General features: G+C 35.2%; 1 protein-coding gene across 4 annotated transcripts in view; it reads right to left on the reverse strand.

Annotated features, from left to right (window-relative positions):
* Positions 1-23,801, reverse strand: part of TAX1BP1 (Tax1 binding protein 1) — a 64,616-nt gene that overhangs the window by 10,958 nt on the left and 29,857 nt on the right. For 2 of the 4 annotated variants that reach the window (XM_069772601.1, XM_069772611.1), the window contains 9 exons: positions 17,496-17,644; positions 17,272-17,362; positions 15,804-15,989; positions 12,203-12,430; positions 10,731-10,877; positions 9,403-9,496; positions 8,068-8,186; positions 6,713-6,838; positions 4,779-4,850 (listed from right to left, as the gene is read on the reverse strand). In XM_069772601.1, coding sequence (XP_069628702.1) covers positions 4,779-4,850; positions 6,713-6,838; positions 8,068-8,186; positions 9,403-9,496; positions 10,731-10,877; positions 12,203-12,430; positions 15,804-15,989; positions 17,272-17,362; positions 17,496-17,644 — 1,212 coding nt within the window. The remainder of the gene's footprint in view (positions 1-4,778; positions 4,851-6,712; positions 6,839-8,067; positions 8,187-9,402; positions 9,497-10,730; positions 10,878-12,202; positions 12,431-15,803; positions 15,990-17,271; positions 17,363-17,495; positions 17,645-23,801) is intronic. The other 2 variants (XM_069772622.1, XM_069772631.1) reach the window with 2 other exon arrangements.

Genomic DNA, 23,801 nt, shown 5'->3' on the forward strand with positions numbered 1-23,801 from the left:
GCTAACAGAGCTGAAATTTTTGCATGTTTCTCCTTTTTGTGAACTTAAAGAAACAAAAGGAATGTTTAGTTTTTTCAATTAATATATAATATTATCTACAATGCTGACAAGTGGTTTGTGGCTTGCAATGACTGAAGATACGAAAACACTTTTGAGCTGCACTGTAAAGCAGACTTAACAATCCAGTTAGTACCATTTTGTTCTTACATTCAAAAAAGACAGACTGTACTCTATAAAAAAAATTACAATCTAAATGTAAATCAAAGGAAGAGGGGAAAAAAGAAAACAATAAAGCAGTGAGACTGGTCAATGTGTTAAGCAGTGGTTTCTGCATCAATAGCACGAAGTCGTCACCTACTTAGTGGGCATGAGGGAAAGGCTAGTTTGCAGGAGCACCCTGAAGAAAATATTGTTACTCAGTGGAAATCTCTCTCCAAAACATAACAAAATAGCATGGGAAAAAAGTGCACAAGTATGTACATTTGAAAACGTAACAGAAAAATGATGAAGCATGGTCTTACAGATCAATTAATGATATTTGAATAGGGGAGGAAAGAAGATAGACAATAGTAGGTCATGAAAGATCTGGAAAGGATCCTGAAAGCATAACAAGTAACTCCTGATAAATGCAGTGCAGGCTGACAGGCAAAACAATGGGCTAGGAAAATGCCGTGTATCCTACACCACCTTCTGAATGAAAACAAGTGAGAAAAGGTTTCTCCCATCAAGGCCAGAATAGGCTACAGCAGGTGTGACAATTCTATTGAAATTCCAAGCAAGATTTTTAACTTGATGGACAGCTGGAGGAGACCACATTACAGATACTTTACATCAACAGAATTCAGGTAAACACTGGGATAACATAAATTTAAAAATGGGTCAGATTGAAGACAATTTGCTCTGTCATTCTGTACTATAGGTACAGAATATAGGTACTAGGTATCGTGGTCACAACAGTAGCAATCATGAAGAGGCCCATGAATATATATGTAAATTCAGCACTAACTGCTAGACTAATTGACTATCTTTGATAAAATTCAGACAATAGATTCTAGGAAGTAAAACTATTACTCAAGGTTGGTATTTTCTATTTATATTAACAAACAGAAATTAGTGCTATTTTTCACAAAGGTAAGCCAGACTAGATTACTTATTTCAAATAATATTTATACTACAAGCATCATATGGAACAAAACTGCACCTGTCTAATTACAAATGAGTAAATTTTAAATCCATGAGAAGTTGTGTTTTCATACACAGATTTCAAAGATTACACTTCCTGTGAAAAATAATTTGCCCTTTATGAACTTAATGAGCAAAGGTGGTCTAATTCATCCTTCTTCCTCCTTCTTTATAACCTCACCTATTTTATATATTTACAGTTTAGCAAGGGTTTATGTGTAGCTTACTTCAAAATTCAGTGTTTTCATCCAAAATATAAAATCACTGAATTTATTGAGGGGCTTAAACGGCCTTATTTAATTCTGATCTTTAAATATTTGTATCAGAATTTCTTTCAGAAAAAAGCTCAAACAGAACTCTTAAAAAAAATTAATATACTTAAAATTCTAGACTCTTGCATATAATCCATAAAGATAATAACTACTAAAGGGGTTTTATAACTTATAAACCGTTAAAACTGTAAGCCAATATGTATGTTAAAAGACAGTAATTAAAGTGACTTAAACGCAGTCGGTGCATCAGCTGTAATTTATCCGAAGAAAAGTCTTTCTTATCCTTCCATTTACTAAAATGGGTTAAAGGGAGAGAGCATGTATGCCAAGAATATCCAAACTGAATATGCCATTTACAATTCAGAACAAAGCAAAAAATTCTGAGAAGTAAAAATGAAAATAATCATTAAAAAATAGAGATTAAGAGAGACAGGCTTTCCAATCATTTTGTTCTTTCTGGTTAGCACTTTCTTCTGGGTTCTCTGGGTTCGTGTTTAATATTTGCTAATGTAATGTTAACAAAAACTTCAAAAGACGGAAACGTGCCTTTTCGCCAAAAGACTTTAAATTGAAACTTAAAACCAAGACTTCAGCTACCAAGTAAAATGTCTCAGTTATTAAAAGGCACAACTCAATATATTTTTCTTAAAAACAGGTAAACTTCAGCCTAAACTCTAGAACACAAAAATGCAAAAATCAAGTAGCAATAACTATTCTGAAAACAAAACACCACTCAAATGAAAAAAGATGGAAATTATAAATTTACTATTATATACATACTATCAGGTTTCAGACATAAAAGGTTTAGACTCCAACAGCAACATCATAAAGTCATTTTCAAACAGGAAAAAAGTATCTACAAATGGTAAGGCAGCTTACAGAAAGTTTTTTTTTTTGGAGCACTGGCTGTAAACAGTGTGGTATTTATTTTCTTTTAGAAAAACCTTCTAATACAGGATAACACAATTTCTGCCTAACACCCTCCAAGTAAAATATGCTCCTATAGATATGATATAAAACTACGTTAGTGTTACTTGAAGATTTACAGACTAAATTGCACATATGATTGAAATGGTTAAGGTTAAATGGTTAGGATTACATCTTAAAGTTTTAGTGAGCATGTAAAATCTAAATAATTCATCATTACTCAATACAAAGCAGGAACTATTCATTATCAGTGAAATTAAGATTTTCCTTTTTAAAATCAGTTTCTTCTGCAATATGGAAGCAGTTTAGAAATAAGAGGCAGTGGCATTAATACTTTAATTTTAGCATAACATAAGATTAAAACAGAATGTAGATCAAAGTGACTGTAAAAAGGTTCTGTAAAATAGTTTTAGCCAGAAGTTGGATAGCTAGTATAGAGACTGATTTTTAAAAAAATTTTAAAAATCAAAGTCTATGTAAGTGTGTAAGTAAAATAGAAACCAAGTAATCTTATAGGTTTGAAGACACAGCAAATGAACATTTTTAGCATGCTATGTTTGGTGACACTTATAAACAAACACTGATAATGGCGTATAAATTGAAAAGCTGTTTACTATACTGTGCTTAACCTTTTAAATCATGGTTCCTGTCTAGCAAGGCACTTTGATTCTTCTTTGTAAGAAATATAAATTTGGTAGACAAAGTTCCAAGCTTTTATAAGCTCCATACATTATTACTACAGTTGTTCTCCATCTTCTGTGTGGTGTTTAAAATTACTCCCTCCAGTTAAACTAGATTCATCAAAACTCAGATTTTATTTTGCTTTCTTTTGAATTAGAAAAATGAGATAGATCTCTTGAAAATTACATCTTTGGTTTAAAAAAAAAAAGATCATTTAAATACCAACTACTTGAGAATCTAGAATTTTACAAAACACTAAACTAATTTCAGATTAAGCTAGTTAAATTTCAATTTATCAGTACACAAATTCCTGTTTTTACTAAGTATCTGTTCATACTGGATTTTAAGTAATGTGAACAATCCTAACTTTTCCACAATATCATGCAATACTATCTGAATGTAATAAAGACATTTTATTATTTCACTTTTCAATAAAACCTAGCTTTGATTAATTGCCATATAATACCTTAGAGGTACTTCCAACATTAGAACATTAACATTAATATTTCAGAATGTCTGGTTTAACAGTAATGGTAATGAATTTGATTAGACAGTGAACTCTCGAAAGTAGCAGTCCATTTTCTGTCACGTATTTAAAAATCAGAGTACTGTTTGTGTATCTATCTTTTCTGATAAAGACATTTTTCCAGTTGTAGTTTACCGAAGTCACTACTGTCACATGTCAAGCTGCTCTTATTATTACAAGCAGTCAATAAGAGAACTGCAGATGTCAAAAGGATTTGGTTGTATGCACACATCATGAAAAACCTGGAGATTATACTGCTAAAATGTCTACATCTCTAGTTATAGGACAACACTGGATAAAAGCAAAAATAATCCTAACCAGTGATGGAAAAAATAAACTGTCAAGCTAGGTATGTACCATTCATGTCTTATGCCAGGATTCCAAAGGGAGTAAGGTTTACTAATTGTGCTGCCTGTCAGCCAGTAACTCCTGGAAGTATCAGGGAGAAAGTCTGTCTCAAAGAAATTAAATTCCTGCAAGTTTTGTTAACTGATGCTCCCTTAGAGGACAGAAAGGCTGCAGCATGAACTCAGTAATAATCTTTTCTGTTTGGCCAAGCAGCACATGCACTAAGCTGGTATCAGCCTCTAGACACAACAGGGTTGAACCTCTTTCACTAAGAGAGAAAAGGAGTAAAGTGGGAAGGAGTTTGGAAGTCCACTGAAAACTTGCAGAAAAACAGGGATGTTGCTGAGATTAGAGAGGAATATAGGACAAAAACTGGTAGGAATTCCTATGCTCTGTGAACCATGTAGCTAGCTGCAATCTCAGATTATTAATTTACACAGAGTAATCCCTATCTGCAAACAGAAATAATTATTTTAGATCCTGGATGGAATATCATTCTAGACAGGAACAAAGAAATAATTTTTGACACTGTAATATTTTTGTTAGATTATATGTAGAAAATATTGTAGAACGCTGTTACAGAACAATAAATGACTATTTTCAAAGGCTGAGTCAGTTTTGGCAAGTTGGTATACTATGTCATACATTTTTTAAAAAATGTATTACTATTATTAACAGAACTTTTAACTTAAAATACTACTTCATTTTGGCAAAACATCCAAATATGGAAAAGTATGTTTAAAGAGTAAACAAATTCTCACTTAAAAATAAATTCCAATTCCTCAAACCAAAGAGCCTCACAAGTGTTAATTTATAAAATTTAACAGGAATCCTGACAATACCTTCTCACTGGTAACGAGTTCCAACTGTGATGCCAGTTCCTTTATTCGTCTCTCTTTTTCTGCCAGCTGAACCTATATGAAAAGAAGGTTCCTGTATTAGTGAATAGAAACTATTTCCCTGCATGTTATATTGTGAAAACAAAGTTCAGTGATTAAATTCATCTTTCAGATGGAAATCATTTTGTCTACTGTAGTTACATGTAACATCTAGCACTACTACAAATAAAACCCAACAATTCTCCCTAAGTTTATCTGCTGGATAACAGCAGTACATTAGCAGCCTTTTCTTGCCAGTTTTCAGAAAACAGTTGTGAAATGATAAAATCCTGGGTTAAAAACAAGTAGTATCAGTGATACTAATTGCAGGAGGGACACCACTGCCCAGAAACAGTTGAAGGTTTGCAAGCCTCATCTCATTATTTCTGAAGGATTCCACTGGCATTTCAGTAACTTCATTCACTTCTCTCCAGCTCTTATGTCCCACCACAGAACTGAGAGAACCAAAACCTCCTCCTACCTAAATTTGTTTCACAAACACCTACCTTGTGTTGGGTCCTCTAGGAGGAGATGCAACTGACATACTACACAATTCTTCCAGGCTTCCTCCTTGCTTCAAAATGATTATTTAAATAATCTTTCTCTACAAAGGGCTGTTTTACTTGGATTCTGGTTACTTTGGAGACTGCCTCTCCACTTGGTTTTTCTAGCATATAAGCTCAATGCTCTGCACAGTTATGTATCAATTTTTTTTCAGTTCTGAAATTCCCTATCCTAGTTTAGGTCAACAGAGAGAAATCTACTGACTGGGAAGAAAAGCTGACTTTTTCTCCACCACCTGCACCCTCCTGAATGATAACAAGTTTTGAACTGCAGTCAAAATGCTTTCAATTTTAGAACCAATTATTTATTACTCCTGCTGTTGAGAAGTTAAGAACAAACTTATTTTACATTAAATCATGCATGGCAATTGATCACTGCTAATTAGTAAAACTAAATAAATTGGAAAGTCTCATACATTTTATAAAATTGAAATTAGAGCTTTGAAAAGTGTCAAAAAAGGACAGCCTAGAGTGCTGAAATGAGCTGTAGATAATTCAGTATTTCATAAAGAAGAAGTGCTGTAATTTCTAATGGAAGGGGGTTCCTACTAGAACTGATATAGTCACAGTTCAATTTAATCCCTGTTCATCACAATAGGCAAAAATGGGCAACAGAGTATTCTATCCTGTCAACTACACTATCACCATTAGACAGAGAACAAGCATAAAAGCTGGTCTTATGGAAATGTGTTGCTCTTATCTTGTCCTTGTTGACCTAAAAAGCCACTTCAGCATATGTATTACTATCACAAACTCAAAGATTAAGGCCCCTTGTAAGCTAAAGCTGCCCATTATGCTTGTCTTTCTGGTGCATGTGTTACATCACTCTACTAAGACTACAGTTGAGATCCTCCAAATTAAAGTAATTCCCTCATGATAATTTTAAAAACAACATATCACTCATCATGTATCTCTCTAGTTAATTCAGATAAAATGCATTAGACATTACTACACTGGTAATGCAGCATGCAGATTTTAGACAAACACGCCAATCAATATTCCTGTTAGTATTATAGTAAGCAACAGGTAATTAGAACTCTCTGGTCCTTTTTTTCCTGTAACACAAGATTAACGTCATTTAGAGGTTTGTCTAAAGCCACAATATTAGAAGACTGACAGCCACTTGGTAATATACTTAGCAGATCTGTCTTAATTTAAAAGCAGCATTACAAGACTGTTGTTTGTAAAAGTGCAAAACAGAATTTCTATTTACAGCAAAAACATATTTAGTGGTTTTTTCCCATTAAAACTCTTCATTACTTGAACTATTAGAAATGAGCAACTATGTTAAGAACAGGATACCATTCACTGTCATAAACAAAATCTGGAACTTACTTTATACTGATCCTCCATTGCTGCTAGCTGTAATTTTATACCCTCATTGATTTTCACTTGTTCTTTCCACTTCAGCTCCAGTTTAGCCAGTTCATCAGCATAAACACTGCATTTCATCTTCTCGTCCTAAAGTAGTTTATACCATGGCATGAAATATTTACAATTTTAAGAGATCTCCCCTCCCACCCCCAACAGTGACATGGTATAACTCCATGCTTTTAGAACAAGACCATTTACAAATGGCTTCCACAAGAAATCAAGCCTGACTCAAGACTTTGAAGAGGACAGGACCACTGAACACTGCGTAAGTGATGTTCAATACATATTTTTTTCTTGCCTGAGTTTTCAACAAGCTGATATTCCTCTTTAGCTTCACGGTTTCTTAGTATCCTAATACTACACTGTAATCATGATTATCCTTCCAAGTGTCTCACTTCAATACAAAACCTTTTCTCATGCAACTTTTACAACCTAAGTATCTTTCATCCAGAAGGTCAAAGGCAAAGTTTTCCTCAAGCATCACTATAGAAGAAATAGCCTGCAGAAGCTAACACAGGCTCTCCATAGATAGGGTAATGAGCAGAATTAGAGAGCACATTAAAATAGAATAATCTCATTGTGATAAGAAAAACAAGATGAACAGAGACAAGACAACATCCAGAAAGCATTTCTTAAACAATTCCACAACAGTCAACTTTTCACCAGCACCACTGATGCAATGCTCCATCATCATACATACATCCAAACTGGTTAAATGAAAATCAAATTAGAACTGACAGAGAGGGAATTACTATTGTGGCTACAGCACTACTGGTGCCAACTTCGGTCCAGAGAACCATATAAATGCCTTTATGTATGACTGAGCCCACGCTAGTAGGCAGCACCCACTTGGACATCAAAACACTGTAAAAGGCCAGGACAGTCAGATATGGAGCAGTTATTACACTTGAACAGCATATCAGATAAACACTGCTATACTTGTTCCAGACATTAGCTGACTTATAGCAACATAGCAACATGCTATATTTGATTTATAAAAGCAACTACTCTTAAAATATAACACAACAACAAAAAAAAGTATTCAAAACCTTAAGCACAGAAATAGTAGTAGTTTTGTTCATTTGTTTTACTACAACTAGGTTTTCCTGAGGGGTCCTTGTCTGGACTCTCTAACACCACAGGTAATCGAGAGCTGACTTCATAAAAATGTGTTTTCTAACATTAAGATTTCTACCATAATCACAGTCTATCACAAAAACAAGGAAGGCAACTCAGCTTGGTAGGCTTTGGGGTTTTTAAGACTTAGCACTTATAGCTACTTTCTGTTCAACTTTCCGAAGCAGCCATTTACTTACTGCCAACATTTGCTTGCATTTCTTATACTTCTCTGTTTTCTCAGCAATTTCTTTATTCATTTCACGTACTTGCTCCTTTACCATGAATTCCGAAACTATGTCAGATGAAATGGGGCTAACTGTGAACATTGAAGAAAAAACAAGAATATTGACTTTTTGTTCCACAAATAAAGTTTGTATAAGAGAGATGACAAGCCAAATTTGACAGTGCAATAACATGGAGCGCTCTGTTCTTATCTAAGCAAATAATCACAGACAATCAGTATCCTAGTGATACATAAGATCAGCAGTCATACTGACAAGTCTGTGTTCAGTTCTCTCACACACTGAAGATGAACATAAATATACACATACATACTACAAAGGTCAACGTAAAAAACAAACAAACAAAAAAACAAAAAACCCCAAAACAAACAAACAAACAAAAAAAACCCCAGACCGACACCTCTCCCCTTAGCTCCCAAGTAAGCACCCGAATATGTGCCTTATGATATCATGCTAGATATTTTATTCTTCCATAAAAACATGAAGTACCCCAGCAATCTACTTCAGCCTATCACATACTGTAACTGAGCTTGCTGGGATTTCATTTGTTTTAGGGAACACTTGTATTTACTTAAAACAAGAGGAAACTGACGGAAATTACAACCCATAGTCTCTATAGACAGAAAGAATGTGTGAATTATAAAGTAAACACAAACAAAATTAGTCAGCATTTACTGGCATTTATCAATTTAAACTGCATAATAAGCCAGGCTTAGTTTTAACCTATTATATGTTTATGTTTTAGAAGATCAGTTTTTTAAGAACTTAATAGTTCATAAAAGTTATAACCTAGTTAAACGTTTTCTAATAAACCACTGCTGCCTATAAATCATGAGAATAGTCTATAGACTTGACCTTGCCATCAAATAATCAGAACCTTTCAGTAGATTTCATTTTACAGTAGAATGCTACAGTGGATAGACATTATAACATGCCTTCAAAATTACCATGCTATTGTACACAACTTGCAAATTTGTGGAGGATTTTTTTTTTTTAATTAATTGCTTATTAGCTTGGCAAAACCAACTCTGTGTTAACTATCAAACAAGAAGTTGAGAGTTCAGTCCTACAGACATTAACAAATATCAACTGAACTGTTTTGAAAAGATACATGAAGCTGTTTAGGAATGTTACCACTTGAAAAAAGACACAAGATTTTTAGATGAATTTTCACATTTCTAATCGCTGCTTTAACTAAAACAGAACAAGTCCACCTACTTTATACTATAAATACTATTAGACAACACTTTCAGGCTGATACAAATAAGACAAAATTTAAGCTGTTGATACCTGGAGATGCAGACAACTTTTTGTCTGTAACAACGGCAGTAGCTGTCTCAATGTTAGATGCATCTGTCAGTTTCTGTTGATGCCCTGCAATTTTCTTTGTGAAAAGAAATTTTGTTTTGGTATTTAATTCAATGAAAGCCAAAGCACAAAGTAACATGTATCTTGCAATATCATCTCCTCCAGAATTGGACTAGATGGAATTGCTCATTAAAACAGGAGGTAATAATAATAATATGGAAACATACTTAATTCTACTAACACTGAAATTGCCTCAGACTATGATTTTTATAATCTTACCTTATAAAATTATTTTTCCCTAGAAGCAGTAATTTCTAAGCAAATTATTAGAAAATCTCATTTTCTACAGAAACAGTTACACTTAAATCCATCAACTTTAATACTCCATTAGAAAATGGAGTCTGCATTACTAAAGAGTGCTGGATTTCTGGTGTTTGTTATCAGATGTACAACATAGCCAAAGATGTGGAAGATTTTTAAGGAAAAGCCACAGGCGTTCTGATATGACACCTCATTCACCATTGACCTTCTGGATGAGAAGATAACTTTTTAAAGCAATCTGTGGATCAAACCTGGGTAACTACCCCATTTGTTCTGTGGACAGCAGAAATGCTTAAGTCTGTTTTTCTTAAGAATTCACATTTGTACATCTTGCTATTGCTCATATGCCTTTTCCCCATTTAAGCTCCTCTCCAATTCAAGTCACTAATTTTCACAAAATTCTACAGAGCTCTGCTCTCTAACCTGTTCGAAATTCACTAACAGGTTCAGTTACCAGGTGGCATAAGACTCACATCATCATTGCAAAAGCCCCATTTACTTATGGAACAAAGTTTAGAAGAGAGAGAAGAATACAAAATACACATGGAATACAACTATATACTGTGTTGTGGAAGCTTTCACCCCACTTCACTTTGAAATCCTCCTCCAAGTTCTCCATTTCCCCCACTTCTGGGTCTCAGGTTTGGGCGTGTTTTTTATGGTGGTAGTGGTACTGAAGAGAGGTAGTAATTATTGATTTTTTCCTGCTTCGGTTTCAAAACTCTTCCTTGAACAATGTTACACTTACAGGTTCAGCCAAACTCTGTTAGCTTTCTACATACACCAGCTACTATAAATCCTATGCTTGGTTTCAACAACCATGTAAAAAGAATCATAGAAGTAATTTAGCTTTATGGAAGAAAATGGTAAATTCAAGAGCCATTGCTTACTGCATGCTTTCATCCTTTTAAAAGCACTGGGTTTTGCAGAAGGAAATTAAATAGTTGCTGAAAAGTTACAAAAAGCTTAATTTCTCCCATTCTACTTACTGCCTGTTCTGTAAATTTGTTTACTTGTTTTTGAAGTTTTTGACATTCTTTGAATTTTTCCTTGTAATGGTCAGCAGCCATTTGCAGGCGAAGCTTCAGATCTTCAACTTCTCTGCGCAGTTCGTGCTCCACTGTGTTTGAAGTTTCCTTAAAAAAAATTAGAAACTATTCTCCCTTTTGTTCAAATACCACTATTTCCCAAAAAGCCTTTTTTCAATTAAAGAAAGCATAATGCTCTATGTAAGTACAGAAGAAGTTCCTACTTTATTTGTGGGAAGGAAAGGAATACAGTAGTACAGCAGAGAGAGGCAGCATCTGTGCTGAACTTTAATCCCTCAGTGTGTCCTGCTAGGAATGAATAGGCACTGGGATAATACCAGAAGCAGGTGAAGAGGATTCTTATTCTAATAGGCTGATTAATGTATACCAAAAGTCTGAACGTATACCAAAAGTCTGAACACCTTCCAGAAGGTGTTCTAGCTGTCTTACAGACAAGTATAACCATGTGGCAAAAATGGACAGACCACAACTGTATTCCATCACGCTCACTATGTTTCTACTGGAAGTGGTTCAATTGAGCTGTAACATTGATACACAGGCTAAGCAGACTACATTTACCAACTGGATATATGCTGTATTCGGATACTTTCTGGTAACTTGAGTCACTCAGATGATCTGCTACTTCTTTCAGGATGCATTTCAAAGACATTGTATATAACTGAAATTCTTAGAAAAAACATGTAATTCTTGGATATTTTCAATATAATAGTTCTTTTGACGGTTGTACTATTCATTTCATATTTACTGCACTATTTTAATTACTGTTCAGCTCAATATATTTTTTCAAACTGCTACATTATTACAGTAATCCTAGTAGCCAATTAATCCAATGCAGTTGCAGTCACAGAAGATCCGGTACAAAGCTCACTTAAGTCAGGATGATGAAACTTACATTACCTCATTAGATTTTTATCCAAGACAAAGAAAGTCAGGACAGTTTCCACTACATTAATATTTTTATATTTATAAATACTAAAGCAAATTAACTTTGACCACAAATATTGGAAGGACTCGTAAGAATCAAGAAAGAATCCATCAATGAGGAAAGAACATTATGAAAAAAAACTCTATCAATCATTTTTCTTATCTGAATAAAATGTTAATGCTACTATGGCTCACATAAAAGAATTAAGAAAGGGAGAGGATTCAAAGTAACACAGAAAACTACTGTATTATTCTGTGAAAATAACATGGTGGTGGAGGGGAGCTGCTGTAAGTAGTAGCAGAAATAATCTTTTTTACCAACCCTCCAAATCAGCTAACATGCACTTCATTTAAGTGCCAAAAGAGAATTTGATAATAATTTGTACTAATCATCCAGAAATATATTTTATTCCCCAACCTTGGCAAAGCTAGCTCTGTCAGATTTTATAAATACAAATAAATTTCAGTACAAAGTGCTGATGATTTACCTGTTCATTTTTCAAAGCTGTGATTTTTTTCAGTTCAGCTAAAGCATCAGCAAGCTGCTTTTTCAATTTTTCATTTTCCAGACGTGCACTGTGAAGATCGGCCATCGTCTTATCTCGCACATTTACTGCATCGCTCAGCTCTTTTGACATTAGGACAGCTTCTTGTTTTCTAGCCTGAATCTGATCTTCAGCCTTCCGAAGCTGTTCTTTTAAAATACTTGCATCCTCCTAGGAGAGAGAAGAGAGGGAAGAGAATCCATCATTTTTTAATTCAAAGCTTAAAGAAATGTTGGTAGAGGGATTACAAACATTTGAAAGAAAAATCCAAGTTTTCCTGGTGGCTTTAGCAAAACCACTAAATCAAGAAGTTAGTACACAAGTTACCATTTTCCCCATTTGCCTTCTTTGCTAACAATGGTGTGCAAACTTTTTTCACTATGACATAAAGGCAAATTTAAATATTATTATTTTATCTATACTAGATTTTTATTTTCAGCTTTAGTTTTAACCATACACCAAAAAAGTCTGTTTTCCAGAATATCTTTGTTCTTGTCACCATAGAATCCTTGACAGGCACAAATGGCCATCCAGCTTCAAAACCAAAGTTCATCCCACAGTAACACACTGCAGGTAACAACAGAGTAAGAAGTCTTACAATGCCTACAATTAGTTGACATAAGACACTGTAAAGCACCTTTGGGATATTTTTCTCATGGCTCCGTTTCCCAAGATCTTACACAACAAGCTTTTCAGAAGGAACCGAGAACAAAAAGTAATGAAGAGCAAGCTGCAGCATGCACCACTAAGACTATCAGCACTGCTGCAGCTCCACAGGGCAGTCCGAGGGCCAACTGACCAAGCTGCACTACTGGCCTCTCATTCATCGGAGAAGCTCAGGATCACCAAAAAAAAATTTAAAAAATTTTAAAGCTACTATAAACTACTCGCAGCCTCTGGTCTTCCTGAAGACATAAGCATCTCATATTCTTGAGTCTAGACATAAATTCAGGTATCTCTAGTCCATTATTTGTTAATTTTTTAATAATCACTTAGCATAGCAAGTCCAGAGGAACACTAATATACTTTGTAAACATTTATGAAGATGGACTAGGAAATGGCCCAAAGTCCTGTCCCTTAGCTATTTTTACAGCACATGATGGATCAGTTACACTGTGAAACTGCCGATATTTACTGAAATACGTAAAACAATGTTAATGATCCCACCAGAAACATCACAAGCACTTCCAAGAGTAATAAATGGCATAAATGTTTGGTTGCTTCGGTACTGGCACACACACACACACCCCCTACATGTTTTTACTTCAAAGTAAAATACAGTAGCAGTTTAACACATTCAGAAACAAAACTGCAAAGCAGTCAAAAGACTAAAACAAGATAAGCTGTAACTTAAAGCAAGATAGCATGTCCTTTTTTGTCCTCTTGCTATTTCCATTCTCAACAGCACTACTTTTCTACTTAAATTTTACATTCATAACTCACATTAATGCAACTTCTATCCTTTCAAGATCTAGATTGCCTCTTCTGTGAGAAGACTGGCAAGATACACAAGATAGTGTCACTTAGAAAGTCAATCTGACTTTTCCATGCTGGCCTCAAAGGCTGTGTCTAAATTAACTCTCCAGTTTGGATCAAGAACTCATCTGTGAAGCAAAACTCCCAGTAAATTCCATTATTACCTATCACACTGTAGATCACAGGACAGAACAGTCTCAGGGCACAGAAACTGCATTCCTTTTGGATGAAACGGAACAGGAAGATGTACATCAGGAACAAACACCTACTAGGTATTCTATTGTGGTGGGTTGACCCTGGCTGGATGCCAAGTGCCTACTAAAGCCACTGTATCACTCCCCTCCTCAAATGGACAGAGGAGAGAAAAATATAACAAAAGGCTCATGGGTCGAGACAAGGGCAGGGAGAAATCGTTCAGCAATTACCATCACAGGCAAAACAGACTTGACTTGGGGAAAAAAATTAATTTATTACCAATCAAATCAGAGTAGGATAATGAGAAAAAAAACAAATCTTAAAAACACCCTCCCCCCAACCCATTCCTTCTTCCCAGGCTTAAATTTACTCCTGATTTTCTCTCAGTGGCGCAGGGGGATGGGGAGTGGGGGTTTCCATCAGTTCATCACACATTGTCTCTGCTGCTCCTTCCTCTTCAGGAGGAGGACTCCTCACACTCTTCCCCTGCTCCAGCGCAGGGTCCCTCCCACGGGAGACAGTCCTCCATGAACTGCTCCAGCATGGGTCCTTTCCACAAGCTGCAGTTCTTCAGGAACAGACTGCTCCAGCATGGGTCCCCTGCAAGGTCACAAGTCCTGCCAGCAAACCTGCTCCAGCATGGGCTATTCTTTCTGCACAGGTCCGGCCAGAAGCCTGCTCCAGCGTGGGATTCCTGTGGGGTCACAGCCTCCTTCAGGTATCCACCTGCTTCAACATGGAGTCCTCCACAGGCTGCAGGTGAGTATCTGCTCCACCATTAACCTCCACAGGCTGCAGGGGGACAGCCTGCCTCACCATGGTCTTCCCCACAGGCTGCAGGGGAATTTCTACTCCAGCACCTGGAGCACCTCCTCCCCCTCCTTCTTCACTGACCTTGGTGTCCGCAGAGTTGCTTCTCTCACATATTCTCAGTCCTCTCTCCAGCTGCAACTGCTCTTGCCCAGTTGGGTTTTTTCTGTTCTTAAATATTTTATCACAAGAGGCACTACCACCGTCAGTGATGGGCTCAGCCTTGGCCAGCGGCAGGTCCGTCTTGGAGCCAGCTGGCACTGGTTCTATCGGACATAGGGGAAGCTTCTAGCAGCTTCTCTTAGAAGCCACCCCTGTAGCCCCCCTGCTACCAAAACCTTGCCACAGAAACCCAATACATCTATCCACAGCACCACACTAAAACTAGTCTGAAGTAACCCCACCCAGACCATGGGCAGCATAGATACCAGTTCTTCAGCAATTTCACTTTCCTACTATACCACACTGCTTGCTAACCACACTGCTACCACACTGTGTAGCAAAAGTCACCTCTTCCTTAGAAGTCCTATTGGCACTCTTACTGCTGAGTTCTCAAGTCAATTTAGTCTATTTATCTGGTATGTTATCTTTTCTCAGGTTTTACATCATTATATCTTGACAGTACATTTACTTAACAATGCCTTCAGCACATCTTTCGATGTCTCCTCTTTTCTCCTCCATCAACCTCTGCAGTCTCAACATAGCTACATTATTAACTTTTCTCTTTTCCTCAATCTCCTTCCTTTTAAATGAAGTTAAAAGCAACTCAGAGGAGTGCACCACTTTTACTGATGCACTTTTACTGAACTCACAAATTCCTTTTTCATGTATAGTTTATCTCAGAGTTCATCACGTGAGAGATCTCACCAAGCTCAGAATTTGCAAAACTAAACCCAAATTCACTCTTTTGCTCATTTTCTGCATATACTGAGAATACCATAATCCTCTTGCCTCTCAGCCTATACCCTGGTGATATCTTCAACCTCTTCCTTTGTCTTGTCAAACACATACAACCTTAGATATGTTTATTTTAAACCAGGCCAATTATATTAGCAATGCTTACCTTGTTTGATGAGGAGACCAAAAAAGCTTTCTTCATATTTTCTTTTTCAGCTATAAATAGCTGTAATCTGCCAACCTCCTCTTTATAATACGATATCATGTTTTCTTTGTTTGCATCCAAATTCTTAAACGTCTGGATTTCTTTTACTAGTTTGGTGTTTTCTATTTCTGTATTCTTCAAGTGTATCTGTAATGATGCTAAAAAATGTCAAACTCTTCTTCCACGTTATGAAAACTACTGTTCACCTGTCCATTTAAGTGTTCACTAAATTCTAACTCATCTCCGAGACGGATTAGAACAGGTAAAGAGAAAAATTAAACATTTGATAATATCACTGCCCTCCAGCACAAATTTTCTGGCTAGAATTCTTTCAGCTGGATCATGTAACAACAGCTCCAGTCTACAGCTAGAAGTTAAGGCCCTGACTTCTGTCCACATCAAATTAAGCTGTTCAGAATTCATTCCTGTTCACAAATGCTAGACAACCAAGGACAAGCAAAAAAGAAATTACTTGAAGAAAACTAGAGAGAAATTAAACTTCTAGTAGTATCTACCTGCAATCATATAAGCAAACAGGATTATATCAGCAATATTTATTTCCAAAGACAGCAAACTGCTTTAACAACTCTAGAGCTGTTTTTAAGATGTCATCGAGTCTATCACATTATGCCTAATAAAGGATAACTGTTGCATTCAAGTGCTGTCCACTCAGACTAGATGATTTGTGTTGCTTATATATAGAGAGATTCCATGCCTGTGAAAGATGTTTTGAGATTTTATTACTTCTGGTGTATATCTAATACTGTCTGCCATATAACGACATTTTCCTATGAACAAAAATAAACTTTTAAATACACTTGACTTGTTTCATACAACCTAAGGATTTCATTATTTTGGCATATAAAAACTTTTTTTTTTTGCCTTTGAGGTGGGCACTATATTTTATTTTAAATATGGGTGTGTCTCAATGCCAGCAAAAGCAATCAGCTATGCTAGTAAAAATCAATGCAATATAGCTCCTACTAAAGCTTCTCAGAGTTATGCACAAGACTCAAGAATAGGGATCTAGAAAACATAGTCTGGAGCAAGAACTTAGAAGAGTAAAAAGTAATTCACTTATAAAAAAGCGTGTTAAAAAAACCGGTTACTGGGTGACGCACTGTATAACTAAAGAACTTCCTCACTAGCATCTATTATTTTTTGTTACTATGCCTGCATTTTAACAAATTGGTGATCCATTCTCCATCTTAGAGACCTTTTTATGTCATGGAATGAATCCAGATGCTATTTTCCTCATTCATTTTTATATGAGAACATCTATAACTGTCTTAAAAATCTGTTCACAGAAGTTACCCATTTCCTTTTTTTCCTTAATGAATTCAATTTATCAGACTTCTCCATAAAACGTTATTACCTTTATTTCAAACCACTTCATTTCAGTGCATACAGGTACAAGGAATAAAGTTACCTTATAAAGTTCTTTTTCATCCTTTTCTGTCTTTAACCCACATTCAAGTTGCTCCTTCTCAAGCATCACTTTCTTCAGTTTGTCCTTCAGACTAAGACATTGACAAATTAATAGTACAGAACTATTAATATAGAAAAACGATGCATACATTAAAATTGTTAGTTTGAAAAAACACCTATGGAATGAAACAGTAGACTAAGGTAAGCAACAAAATTACTAAATACCTGTCTAACTCAGTTTCTTTTGCAATGGCTTTTTGAGTAACAGTCATGATATCTTCTTCGAGCTGGAGAACTTTTGAAGCAGCCTCATCATGCTTCTTCTTCAAATCATCAACTTCAGTTTTAAGAGCTTCTGATGCTTGAACATTATTCTTTAAAAAAAATTGCAAACAGATGTCATTTAAGAATGCATATCTTCAGAACTACAACATGCTATTTGAATTAATGCTAAAACATGGCCATTAGATTTCTTCTCTTCCTTATAATGTACGACAAGCCCATTTCAAGTCTATATAAATACATATATTGAACATATAAAAATACATTAAATTTGCTATGCACAGTTAATATATTAATAAGGAGTCAATAAGGAGTTGGTTTTGGCGCAAGCATTCTGTTACACAGAGACTACCAAAGACTTCAGAGTATAGGACAAAGCTATATTTCATATCTTTTGCCCATCTCCTTTCTGCAAACTAACCACTGACTGCCTAGCTTAGAAAAAATGAACAACCTCTATTTTTCTCTGTACTTTCTTTTACTTGAGAAGGAGAGCTTGCATTTGACTAGACAGTTACACCACAGTAAAGACAACTGCAGGCAAAAGGAGAACAAAAAAGGGAAGAACTCCTGATGAAGAGCTAGTTACTACACTACATTCTCCTAGCTAGAACACACGGAAGGTCTCACAAAGCTCACAGAAGCTCATGAAACAATGCAGGATTTATGTCTTGGATATTGGAAGCTGAGACATCGAGGATGATTACAACACCAAAACCAGATTCCTTTGTCAGAAAACTGACAGACACAAGATGGGAAGCCGCTTTTTAAGTATTGCATTAATTATCTAGTTACAGTAACATCCACATCACTCTAAGGCAATGGACAGCTAAATGTCATCTCCACCACAGAAAAATGGCCATTTAAAGTCAAGTCACCTTAAATAACCCAATACTATTTTCTTAAGAAATTAATAACACTAAAGTAGAACACACATACTGAGATAATATGCTACTAATTCTGATATCAAAATTCAATAAAGCTCATCTTAGTATTGACCATGACAGTGGTACGAATCAAACTGTAAACAAGGTCAAGACAGACTGACCAACAGCATGACTTAGTGTTTGTGCAGATGCTACTGTACAAGTTGTCTTTCTGCTCTACATTTAGAAGATTAAAGCACTAGTTCATCTATTCATTTTTAAACAAAGCTTAATGCCCTGAAACAACAAGACTGTACTGTTACATCAAGAGAAACACATCAGGCAGAGTTTACAGAGAACCCCTACTGGCCAGATTCCAACCTAACAAACAATGTTTTAAGTACAATAAAATATAATGAGGACTGGTTTTACTCATTAATTGTCAAAATACACTGTTTGCAAGGGTAATTGAGCCCCGCTTTTACAAGCGACCAAACAGAAGTTTGGGCATTATGATTTTTCTTGGGGGGGGGGGGGGTAGGAGGTGTTGAATTATGAGGGGTGGCAGATGTAACTGATGCCTCAACCACTTCCTAAACACTATACCAGCACATAAAGTAGATTTTTATTTTTCTTACATATGCTATTATTAAAAAAAAAAAAAAAGGACTAATACATTACAACTATTTAAACTCTAAACGGCTTTATTATATGCCTTAATATAATAAAGAATTTCAAGGGGTCATGAATGTACCATCTTTCTTGAAAATAGCATTGGAGAAGATGACCCACAATTTTCTTAAGGTCTTTATTTTTGAAGAGCTATCAGTTTTCTGCAGCCAGAAATATATATACTTGGTGTAATGAAGGCAGGATATTTTAATTAAAGTCAGTATTCCAAGTAAAACTTGCTATATAACCAGCAGCAACAACACACATTATAACTGCTTGTCCTTCCCTAGTGCAGTGGAGACTAATTACTTGCCCCTGTTTTGAAAGTCTAGTATAGTAAAAAGTCTATTTCAATGCATATCTGTGTTTTCTCTAAACACCACTTTGGTATAACTGTAACTGTTGTAACCCAAGTGCCTTCAAAAGAATTTAATCTGATACATTATATATACAAACTGTACAAACAGTTCAAACAGGCTGCCAAAGGTAACATATATTAAAAGGAATTAATAGCCTGAAAAAAAATTCACTCCACAAACAGCATTACAATTGATGCTGCTTTGCTAGTTATTCTAAAGGGACATGGTATTAAAATGTAAAAGTTCCATACTTAACAGATTCTCACCTAATAAACTTGTTTAGATACAACTAAAGCTTACAGTTTTGAAAGAAAAAAAGGATTAATTTTTAGAGACGACTTGTTATTTTACAGAATTCTTAGCAATTCAATTTAGATGCTGCAATCCTAGTCCCATACAGTCTGGTTACAGCAGTTTCAGAGCCTGTAAAATTTAAAATAAGTGCTCCTAAGACTATTTTACAGGTAAAAGTTGACTGTGTTTTAGGAGGAGTCTAAAGGGGAAGAATATAATAAACACATCAACTACATGTACAACCTCTATTACAAAAAAGATAATTACTTTCCGTGATTATTGTTTACTTAATTTCTCAATTTATCTGGTATATCTACAAATATTATATCTTTTCTTCCATTTTCTTAACAGAAAGAAAAGCACAGCAACAGCATGAATCATTTTAATGGACTAGTTTAAAAACACCCAACAATTTCAAGGTTATTTTTACTCTGAATTGTATTTTTAATGCAGTTACAAATGCAGCTTCCCCTGTCCCCACTCCCTAGAGTTGCAACAACCCTATGGGTGGAGGGGGTAAGCAAACTGCACCACAAAGACCAGAATAAGCAGCCAGAAATTACTTAAGTCAGCCTCACTGCTGCAAAACAAAAAGCTAGCAAAACAAAAATTCCTACAACTGCTAGGAGTCTCACTAGTGAAATGAAACAAAGAAGATTTAATGTAGTTGTCAAGTGCATTTATTTTCCCCAGAATCAAAATTCTACTTTGAAATTTTTTATGTACCTTCAGATAGGGAACAAAAAGAAAGATGGGGGCACCAAAATCTTTATTGCTATTCTAAAATGGCAAAAGATTTAAGACTGATTATTTTAAAAATAATTTTATTGTAATCATATGAAACACTGTCCTCCCCCTGCAAACAACTGCCATTACACATAACCTGACTTGTTTACAGTGCATTACAAACAGCTGCTGAAAGAACAGAGTTTTTGCATCAAGAAGTTCTAAATTACGGATCAGTTGCTTTAGGTTTGTGTAACCTAATTGTAAATACACTGATGGAAACCTCATAAAGCTATTATAAGTTCTATCTAAAGAATATGCAAAGATCATGCCTGTGCTCTTCTTTGAAACATGTTTAAAATCCATTTATTAAACTTCTGCTGCAAAGGACTAATCTTTCATTTAAGAGTAGAATAGCCATAAAGTTTATAGATTCTTATTTTATAGCAGAAAACTATAGCAAAAATCTGTATGTTCAACAATGAAGAACAACATGCTTTACCTACGTACTTCTTTCTTCTAATGCAACACCAGTAAGATAATTCAGAGTATAGTCTGGTTAATGGAAGCAAGGTGGTACAGACATCCCCTCCTGTGAATCAACATACGCAACGCATTCTTCAAACCTACTTAAGTCAGAGAGACATCCAACAGACAGAATAAAATACTTAAAAAATAAAACCCAAGACTATTTCCAGCTGTGACATCTTGCAGTATCACAACAGGCAGGTTTTTTTTTAATGCTTCATCTTCCCTTAACATGTAAAACTCCCTCCCCACTTTTTAAAAGCCATTCCACACCTAAAGCATTCACCTTTGATTAATGGCTAATACCTGCAATCTTTATTTTACTTTTTACAGAATGCATACATTGTAATGAAAAAGAAGAATGAAAGGTTAAAGAATTAGCTATGCAACTCAGAAACCAAAGAAGTCAATTCACCAAGTACAAGGCAATTTATTTAAAACAAAACAACAAGAAAAAAAAAAGCAGTAGCACCTTTCAGCTGGATTGATTTATCTGGATGTAATTTGATGTCAGGGGAACCATTATGCTTCATACCCTGTAGAGAATTTAGGGGATCTAGATGAATTATCTGCAGGAACCTTTTGTTTATCCCATTTACATCATAGCAGCTCCAACAGAATTGTGTAAAACACTTGCCTAACATCATTATCTTTTTAAAGGACCTCAGAGAAGAAATGATGAACACAACATAGCACCACTGCAGACACTGCAAAAATCTGAGTGTGCTCATAACACAGGGCCTGAATGTTCTGAAAGGAAACATCAAGTTGTAATTTTTCTAAATAAAACTTAAGCATTCAGTAATGTAAAACAGTAAATCAATTCCAAATAAACTCAATGATATTAAGCTTTATGTTTGTAACTATGATTGGCAATAGAAATACTGCTCTGAAAAACACTGAAGTCTCTCTATTCCAAAACCTAAGATATTGCAGTGGTAATTCAATTGTGTTAATCTCTTCAACTAACATTGTTAAACAGATCAAAAATATCTAAGTAACATCAGTCACCCAATTACTGTCACAAAGACTACAGATGTGCAAGTTTTTTGCAGGAGGAAGCGGAAGTATTTATACAGACTACAGTTTTGCAGCATGCATTTATATTTCAAAATGTTAATTTCTTAAAACATGTTATAATTTCACTGTAAGCTATGACTTTTGCAAAGGGTCACTCATGAATACACAATTTGAAGTACAGAATATCTCAAATGAATCTGTTGAATCATCCAGTGAAATAAATTTCAATTAACCAGTTCAAGAAAGATTCATACATAGAACAGTCACTAAACCAATAAAACAGGGTCTTCTCTTCATAGAATGTTTATAGCACCCTTGGGTGCTATAACTGCTGGTGCCAATCTGAGCAATTCTGAGTGTTTAATTTGTATATATAAATTTGTAGATATAAATTATTTTATATAAGTATATAAATTTACTCCATTATTTAGATGGAGTTTTGGGGGGGTTGTGGAGGGGGGTTGTGGTTTTGCTTTTTGGGTTAGGGGTTTTTTTTTGGTTGTTGTTTGGGTTTTTGCTTTTTGGGTGGCTTTTTATTTTGCGGTTTGTTTGCTTTTTTTTAAAAAAAACAATGCATCTCCCTGATCACCAAATTTTCACACATGCAGCATACATAAACAATATCAACATAGCTTGATTTAAAGAGGCACTGAAAAAACACTGGATTCACTTACTTTTATGCATGCAGTCTGAACTGAGCACTTGTACTGCTGACATACCACACCATACAACAGCATTTTGTCACTATCTAACCAGAGAAACTCTCCCTATAAAATGGCATCAAAAGCCAACTTAAACGAATCCCTGATATTTGAATAAAACTCTCCAATGAATAAAGCTACTGTGCAGGTAGAACCTCTCAGTAGAATGTGGATTCAGATGGATGTCCTATTAAAACTCCCCATCAGATAGATGAATTAGCCCACTTTTTAAAAGTTAAATGAACCAAACTTTCAAAAAGCATGAAAGAACAAGTTTATCAAGTCAATAAATTAAATTCTGCCTCAATTTATGCCAATGTCATAACAGAAACACTATTCAGATGTTCACAGGATCAAAGAATGAGTTGTTAATCTGCAAATCTGTTGCTTCTGACTCAAGTTAAACATCTATGGAAACTACTGCCACAGGAGTAAGACTTGTCACCACTCTAACGTTAAAGAAATCAGTTCAGAAATACTCTTTTTCCACTAGAGGGAGACAAATGATTGCAAAAGCATCATTTGCAAGGTCTGCTCTCTACACAAACTACAAAACCTGTCTTCACAAAACTGAATGGTAGCAGTGTCAGAAGAGCAACCAATGAAAGCTTGACACAATGACTGCTGCATGTTTCTCTTGTTCAGCACAGTAATATTAAATCCTAAAACAGTAAGTAGATACACTGCTACCAGCAAGCTTACACACAGTTTAAGTACACACAAAACTGGGAATACAAAGACCAAAAAGCATGCATTCTTTTTATTTACACAGGTATATATTTTTATATTCATAATGTGTAAGATATAGACTAGAAAAAACTAGATATAAACACCCAGGTTTTGATTCAATGTTCTTCAATGTTTCAAAAAATACAATATATTCATATAAAAGCAGCTAATGTGACTCAACATACGTGAGTATATACCACTGAACAAGTTTACAGTAGGAAACCAAAGGAACAGTTGAAATGTGAAAGCAACCTGAAACAGTTCTGGTGACTATGTATCACGTGTCATCTTCTAAAGTAAAATAATCATAGCGAGTAATTACATCATTAATTTAACAGTGTTATATTAGTAGAG

This window comes from Haliaeetus albicilla, chromosome 2 (genome assembly GCF_947461875.1).
Source record: "Haliaeetus albicilla chromosome 2, bHalAlb1.1, whole genome shotgun sequence".
Taxonomy (NCBI): Eukaryota; Metazoa; Chordata; class Aves; order Accipitriformes; family Accipitridae; genus Haliaeetus; species Haliaeetus albicilla.